This window comes from Alexandromys fortis, unplaced genomic scaffold, assembly GCF_014885135.2.
Source record: "Alexandromys fortis isolate MF-2015 unplaced genomic scaffold, M_Fortis_MF-2015_v1.1 scaffold_119, whole genome shotgun sequence".
NCBI classification, from domain to species: Eukaryota; Metazoa; Chordata; class Mammalia; order Rodentia; family Cricetidae; genus Alexandromys; species Alexandromys fortis.
In genome coordinates this window covers 5,092,425-5,101,048 of record NW_026067991.1, presented here as the reverse complement: position 1 = coordinate 5,101,048, position 8,624 = coordinate 5,092,425, and the positions used below count along the sequence as shown (strand labels likewise).

Genomic DNA, 8,624 nt, shown 5'->3' with positions numbered 1-8,624 from the left:
CTGGTCTGTACTATCACTGTCTGTGCCCCAGGGAGCCACTGAGGTCTCTCTTGGCCCATACTCTCTTGGTCTGCTCTGTGTAGTCACAGTCTGTGCTTCAGAGTTCCTCTTGAGGTCACAGGGGATAGAAGGGTTTGAGGGCCGAATTGGACTTGTAGCTTACAGGGTCCAATCGATGGGGTGAGGGTGTTGGAGCAGCTTACCTGCAGGAAGCTTGCCTGCTGACTGACTAGAGAGGCTGAGGCAGGTGGAGGAGGGGCCCAGGATTTTGCCTCCCCCCCCTCCCCGTACTGAGGGACTAGAGTGTGGGATGCCCCAGTGTGTGGGGGCACCTCTTGGTCCTCTCTATGCAGTCTCAGCCTGTCTCTGTAGAACTCTTTAGGGAAATACTTTGATGAATATTTGAACTTTACATAAACACGAACCATTATAAATTTAGTTTTAGTGGCTTTAATTTTTTAAATCTTTAAATTTTCTTAATGTTATCTTTAGAAATCTGTTTAATCTGACAGGTTTCATTAGGACAAGGACATTTCATACAGGTAATGTGAAGCCATGTGTTTGTTAATGGCATGTGGTGCTTAATTTTAGACAGTGTTGTTTTGTGGGTTTCCCATTTAATGCCTGTGCCCCATCATTACAAGATTATTGTTTTATTGTAAACATGTAAAAAGAAGCACTCAGTGAACTGCTTGAGATGGCATAACCAGGAAAGGGGATGAGTGATGGCTAATGCTTCAGAATTTAGATTCCAGGTTCATCTCCCTATATCATGCTATCTCTAACCTAACCAAATCAAAACTCCTAAATTTGTACAGTTTTTATGATGTTGTTTTATAACTGCTGTCTTATGTTTCTAATGTGAATGGTATCTCTTCAATGGTAACTTATGAAGTAAAGCTTTGGTTTCTTTGCTTTACAAAGGGAATGTTTGGTACCTAATCATAATGGCAGAGTTATTGACTCCTTGTGTTTCACTAAGCCATTTACTTTCATCTTACCATTAAATCGTCACAGAAGACCCCACACTAATCCTTTTATCAGCACCATGTTTCTCACCGAGTTCTAGACTGTTCTTACAGCTCGTATTGATGTGGACCTTTATCTGTGCTACTCCACAACAGTGCTCCTAATGCCAGGCACACCTCTCACTTCACCCAGAACAGACTACAGTAATTGAAAGAGCTGCTTCATGGTGGAGTAGTATCACTCATGAGAGAAAGAAAAGTATAAAATCCAATGTAAACTCCACATCTTCAGAATAGCTATTCTAAATGTATAGAAGTTCACTGAGAGTTGGACAGTGGTGGTGTATGCTTTTAATCCCAGCACTCGGGAGGCAGAGGCAAGCAGATCTCTGAGTTTGAGACCAGCCTGGTCAACAAGAGCTAGTTCCAGGACAAGCTCCAGAGCTCCAGAGAAACTCTGTCTTGGGGAAAAAAAAAAAAAAAAAAAAAAAAAAAAAAAAAAAAAACCAGTTCACTGAGATGATAGACTTTGGGTCTGGTTAATTTTGGTGTGTGATATATAGTTTATATGCAAACTTTTTAAATAATAAAGTTTTAAAAATTAAAAACGGGAAGCAAACCAGTTTCCTGTACGTATATAGGCATTAAGCATCCCACTTTCCAAAAATGCTGAGTGGAGTGGTAACTGTTTTTTGAAGTTACATTTTACTATTTTATTCCTGTGTTTCCAGTTGTCAGGGTAGGTTTTAATGCATTAGGCCAGATCTCTTAAGTTCACTACTACAGGCCTGGTTGCCCGATTTTCTTCAGGACACCAGAGCTGATGGATACACAGAGCTCAGCCAGGAGGAACTACTCTTGATATTGAGTATTTCATATAGAACTGGGGTCAATGGAGACACTATAGTCTATTTTGTTTCTAAACTATGAGTATTTTCCTTTCTAAACTGCTAAACTTACAGAAAAATTAAAAGACTAGTATATACAGAATCACCTATTACTAACATTTTATAACACTTCTTTCATCTGTGTATATGATGGAGAAGGGTCATCTGTCTATTTGTTACTTTCATTGGTTAATAAAGAAACTGCCTTGGCTTTTTGATAGGGCAGGATTTAGATAGGTGGAGTAGACAGAACAGAATGCTGGGAGAAAGAAAGCATAGTTGGTCAGATGCCATGGAGCCAGCCGCCAGGTCAGACATGCTGAATCTTTCCCGGTAAGCCACCACCTTGTGGTGTTACACAGATTATTAGAAATGGGTTAATAAAGATGTGAGAGTTAGCCAATAAGAGGCTAGAACTAACAGGCCAGGCAGTGTTTAAAAGAATATAATTTGTGTGTTGTTATTTGGGGGCATAAGCTTTCCGGGCTGCAGGAACGCAGCCCGCTGCTCCTTCTACATATGTGTGGGTATTGTGTATCACTCTCTCATATGAACATACAGTATGCATAGAGGTGTTTATTAAGTAAACGTCAGGGGCCAGAGAGATGGCTGAGTAGTAAAAGTGCTTGCTTTGATAATCCACAATGCTCTGTTGTATGGTATGCTCTGGTACCTACACTGACACAATAATAAAGTTTAAACAGAAACTGCTAAAACAAAAAAATTACAGAGAAATCCTGCCTCAAAACAAGTTAGAAGACAAGAACTAACTCCTGAAACATTATCCTCTGACCCTCACATGTGGATCCACACTCAAGCACACAAACATGTATGCACAAAGATAGTTTTAAAAAATAGGGGTGTTGAGATGGCTCAGGAGGCAACCCTGATGGCCTAGATTTGGTCCCTCAAGTCCACCTAAAAGTGGAAGAAGAGAACTGACTCCAGAAATTGTCCCCTGACCTTCCATATGTGTGCCCACCACCTTTCTTCACTGATATCTTACACATAGTAATAACAAAGCTTCTGATAAACATAAATATATGTATACATTAGTCTTTCTTGCTAAAGTCTTTTAGGACAACTGTACTTACATGGAGTAATAGGAGAAATCCTGTAAATTATTTTTACCTGACTTTTCCTATGATACCATCTGAAAACCATAATACAATATCATAAGTCCTATGTTGATATTGATACAATCAAGATATAGAATATTCCTGTCACCATAAGGATCCCTGTGTTCCATAAATGGAATCATACAATACATAGACATCAGTTAAGGCAGCTCTTCCAAACTTAAATAGGCTAGGAGGATCTTAAACAATAGATGTTTATTTTTTACCTGCTGTTTCACCCATTGTTCCAGAGGTTTTGATGTCCTAGGCCAAGGTGTTGATAGACTTGCTTTTTCCAGGCCTGGAGAAGACTGCCCTCTGGCTGTGTCTTGACATAGCAGAGAAGGTGCTTATCTCTCTTGAAGCCACTAATCCATTATAGGCACTCCACCCTTATATCCCATCTAGACCTAGCAACTTCCCAAAGGTCTGCTATCTAATTTTCTCTTGGTGGGGGTACACATTTGGGAAGGGAAGGGCACAGACATTTAGGTAAACCTAAACCTTTGTGATTGGCCTTTTCTTACTCAGCATAAAATTCTCTGGAGATTCGCCCAAGTTGTTACATAGTTGATGATTTTGGGACAGGGCTTCACTGTATAGCCAAAGCCTAGTTTAAACTCTATCCTGCCTCAGCCTCATGCTGGAGTTGCAGGCATGTATCATCATGCCTGGCTTCATGTACAGGCCATGTCTTCATTAATTTGGGATACATACCCAGAAGTACAAATTATTGGTTTGTGTGGTAACTGCATGCTTAGCTTCAATAGAAAACCATTTTCCGAAGTGCAGTACATTCTGGCCCTTTCTCTGTAGCTTCACTAGCATTTGCGGTTGTCCCTTTGTTTTAGCCATTCAGTAGTATTTCATCATGGTTTTACTTTGGAATCCCCTAATGGTTAATGATGTTTGCCATTGCTTTGTGTGCTGATTTTTTTGTCTGTGTATCCTCTTCAGTGAAATAAATATCTGTTCCTATCTTCTGTCTGTTTTTTGATTGGTTTATTTATTTTTTACTTTTTGGGGACTACATTTTTAAAAAGTTTTTAAAAAATATGTTCTAGATAGTAGCCCTTGTCACATATGTATCCTATGATATCCTTTCCCATTTGATTATTTGTCTTTTTAGTCACCTAGGTGCTTTTGCAGAATGTTTTTAATTTTTGTAAAGTTAGTTTGATCACTTTTCTGACTCATGTTTTAACAGTTTATAACACTTCCTCAGTCTCTCTGTACACGGGAAGACAGTATGCATAGAGGTGTGTGAAGTCAGCTTCCGGGCCAGAGAGATGGTTTCTAAGTTTCGTAGCTTTCTGATTTATATGTTAAGTTCAGGGGGGTTTTGTTGTTGCTGTTTATGTTTTGTTTGTGGTATGAGACTGAAGTTGAGGTTTCTTTCTTTATTTATACATCACCAAGTGCTCCAGCACCGTTTCTTTAACGGACTGTTTTCTTCCACTGAGTTGTTGTACCTTTATACAAATTCAATTGGGCATATTTGTGTGAGACTCTTTCTGGGTTCTGCATTATCTTATTTTTGATCTATTTTCCTCCTACCACAATCATATGCCCTAGCTATGTACCACCTTAAATTCAGTTTTCTTTTTTTAAAATTAATTTAGTTATTATGTATAGTGTTCTGTCTGTATGTATGCCTGCTGGCCAGAAGAGGGCATCAGATCTCATTATAGGTGGCTGTGAGCCACCATGTGGTTGCTGGGAATTGAACTTAGGACCTTTGGAAGAGCAGCCAGTGCTCTTAACCTCTGAACCATTTCTCCAGCCCAGAACCTACCTTCTTAAGTAAAACTGAACATCGTATTTAAAAATATGGCTTTTAAAATGGTTAGTATAGATAGAAAAATGTTTGTCACAGTCTTCTGTTGTCAACACTTAATGTTTAGATACTTTATTTCTCTAGATGTTGTCTTCTTCCCCTATTTATAATACTTTTATTTCTTCCACATATATCCAGAGCACATCAGACACTGTTTTAATGCATTCGCGCTTAACTGCAAAACTAAAACTCTAATGGAAAAGGCCACCCTCAAAGTTTTTATTTTTTTTCTTTTTCTTTTTGGTTTAGAGAAAATTCTTTAGCAATGTAATAAGTTTGATCAAGGTGATGTCAACCAGATCTCTGCATTGCAAGCTATCCTTTTTTTTTTTTAAATTACCTTTGAAAGATTTTAGAATCATCAATTAAATTTTTTAATATAAGGAAAGCTCTTCTTTACAGTAGAATTCTAATTAATAAATATAGAAAGAATGATGGAGATAAAAAAATCACTATTAAATCACTGTTAAGCCAACACCACTGTAATAACTGATGCCAGCAGAGTCATCAGTGGGTGGCAGACACTCCCATCAAGGGGTCCAAGTTGACAGCAATGATAAAACATACTGTCTGGCACTTCTGTGTTGTTGTTGGCAAAAACACATATACTTAAGTTGATCTTGGAACACTGAACAGTGCAGTTGAGGAACAGACCTCCAGCATAACTGATGAATATTCATCAGGTCTGCCAGGGTCATGGCAGAGAAGCTGTTATCGATTGGAGGAGATTTGACAGCTAAATGCAGTACAGAATCCCGGGTCGGGGAAAGATCACTCATGGCACACGGACAGAATTGAAGCCTGTCAGTTAATAGCGCTCAGTGTGTCATGGTGGGTCATCAGTGGGTGATGGCTGATGTGTGGAGACGTAGCAGTGTCACTGTGGAAACAGTACAGTTCTGCTGGTTCAGATTCCTCCAAGTTGAAAGTTATTTCAAAAGAAAAAAAGTCTTTAAACTTTTATTCCACAATAAAAAATCTCCCTTGTAAAATATATAGTCTTATTCAGTTTACATACATAGCAAAGCTCTATTCTGTTTTCTTTTCTTTTCATACAGGCAGGGTCTGACTGTATAGTCCTGCTGGCCTAGAACTTTCTAGACCATGCTAACTTTGAACTCACAGAGATTCTCCTGCTTCTGCCTCTCAAGTGCTGGGATTAAAAGCATCACTCTTGGTGTGCATTCTATTTAAGTATGGGAAAATCTTATATCCTCCCATTCTGAAGCCTGGATGCAGTCATAGAAACTCCTGCTTTTTCCAAAGACTTCATGAGCACACAGAATTCCTGTGCTTCCCAGATAATAGATTTTAGCACTAACTGAGGACTTGGCCCTGTTCTGGACCCTGGAGACCAATGAACGAACAAGATGATTAAATCCTCGCCTGTCAGGAACTGTAGATGCTGAGCAAAATAAGCATGTTTTTAACATGTTGTGGGGACCATATTAGGGCTTGTGGGGGGTGCACCCTTCACTGTGTCATCGGAGTAGTGCTTACTGTCATCCTTTGTCACCTTTTCTGCTTAAGACATAACTGCTTGAAATTATATGATGAAAACATGCTAATAACACACCTTCCTCCAGTGTAAGCCCGATACAGGCAACGGCTTCATTTGTTTCTTCCGTCACAGCTGAGAAACAAGGCCCAACTCCTGCAGCTCCCCGCTACCCCTACCCACACCTCACACCTTGCTGTTCGCCATACCTGAGACTTGTTGCTTTCTTTAGTCCTCAGACTCAAGTTGTGGTAAAGTTCATCTTCTTGAGTAACTGTTGAGTTTTCTGTGCTTTCCTGGGTGAGGATGGCATACGAGTCTTGATTCCCTGTCACCTTGGAGAATGTCCCCAGTCTGTCTTACATGGGAGTCACTCAGTTGTACTTCTATTTGACATATGATGCAAAATGCTTTTCATCTGACAAATGAAAGACATTTCTCTTTCAAGTCATGGAACATCCATGACCAAATACCTTTGATAACTTACATTATCTTGTTCTTTTGGGGCAGTGCCTTTGTTTTCTTTTCATGTCTCACTCTGATGTTACACACCTAGTTCTTTTCCTATAACCTAACCATCTTTCATTTTTATGTTTTGAACAGTGTTATTTACTTGTGTACTACACCAGCTGGCGGAATGTCAAATCATTCTTGACTTTTGGCTTAATCTGTCTGTGCAACATGTATCTCTACGAACTGCGCAACCTCTGGCAGCTTTTCTTCCATGTGACTGTGGGAGCATTTGTTACGCTGCAGATCTGGCTGAGGCAAGCCCAAGGCAAGGCTCCTGACCATGATGTCTGACATCTCCCTCAGATGTATTGCCTTTGCCTTCAGGAGACGAAGGCGAGGACATATATTAACTGCCACTGTGAGAAAGAGACCAGTCACCACACGCGAGAAGCTCTGCTTGCTTTCTCTCCCCATCTTCCAGTTTTGTTTTTACAAATCAGCCTGGCATGCCTGTAAGCATGCAAGACCTGCTAGGAAAACTCTCAGAAGAATCTTGCAGTGGAGTATCAGGCTTACCACACAGTAGAAGTTCAACATCATCCGAAGACCTGGCAGTTAACCAAAATCTGGGTGTGGAACGTGCTCTGAGGACCAAGCAGGAATGCTACGACCTGAGTTTGCCTTTGTGAGGCATTAGAGACCAATGAAGAAGATGCTGCAGAGACTGGAAGGCTATAGTCTAGAACAAGGACTGTACTAAATATCAGATTGTTTGCACAGTTATAGTATCAAGAGTTATGAAGTCCAGAATGGTGTGAAAATGGTTCCTTTTCTGTTTCTGCCAGCCTCTAACTCTGGAAATCACCTGGTGTGGGAGAAGGCTGTGATGCATCTGGAATCTCACAGACCCTGACGACACAGTGACACGTGTTTTCTTTCTAGACCATGTTTGTCATTTATTTTGAAATCACTAAAAATACATGATTCGTTTGATTATTGTGGTCTCCTAAACTCTTTATAATTTGGGTACTATGTATACTATTATGTGCTTAGTTTTCAACCTTAAAAATTTTAAAGTATTTAACAAAGGAACCCCTACTCCAGGTAGAATATCAGTATCACTTTGCCAACACACAGAGAAATGTTGCTAAGTTCCTACAAGATACTGATACCTGTCAGGGCTCTAAAGCTAAGTAGCACATTCACTGTGATAGTGAGAGGTGCTGCCTGGCACCAGAGTGAGAGCACCTCCGTGGAGTAGTGAGGCTAGTAGGGAATTGCAAAGGGAATGTCGTTTCCGCTGTGATGCAGCTCGGTTTAGTTGTGCGCCCAAGTCCATCTTGCTTGTTGAAGAGGTCTGGTGCTGAGGGTCAGCATAGGGACTTCCCCTTACAGCTCTGTCACCTCGTAGTTTAGGAAGGTAACTATTGCCCAGAAGAAAGAGCACTCTCATACCTTGGAAAGATGACTCAGACCATTTTGAATTCATAATGTGGAAGCACAGCTTGATTCTATTTGCAAAAATCTAAAGTCATCTGGTTTGGAAGCCATCATGAGTTATTTGCCTTTGCTTTTAAAGAAAAGAGTCCAACAAGGAATGCATAGGATTCTGGTATTTTATACCATCCCTCACAACAGTGGACTTGTTAAGGAATTCCTGTTGGGACCATAGTTAGTAGGAGGAGTCCAGGGCAGGTCACCGACCTGCTTTGTCAGCCCAACCCACTGTGTGGACACTGGCAGAGCTGGAAGATCTTCACACCTGGAACCTTCGCTGCCCCTCCATCTCAGAAGAATAAGGTAGAAGGAAGGCAATAAATGGGTTCATAATGTCCACAGTTTATTTAAAACAAGAAAGTCCAA

General features: G+C 40.3%; 1 protein-coding gene across 2 annotated transcripts in view; it reads left to right on the top strand.

Annotated features, from left to right (window-relative positions):
• The window catches only part of Sec22a (SEC22 homolog A, vesicle trafficking protein), a 67,939-nt gene extending 60,182 nt beyond the window's left edge, over window positions 1–7,757 (top strand). For both annotated transcript variants that reach the window (XM_050159708.1, XM_050159709.1), the window contains exon 7: window positions 6,912–7,757. In XM_050159708.1, coding sequence (XP_050015665.1) covers window positions 6,912–7,112 — 201 coding nt within the window. In that variant the 3' untranslated portion in view covers window positions 7,113–7,757. The remainder of the gene's footprint in view (window positions 1–6,911) is intronic.
• The last annotated feature ends 867 nt before the right edge of the window (window positions 7,758–8,624 follow it).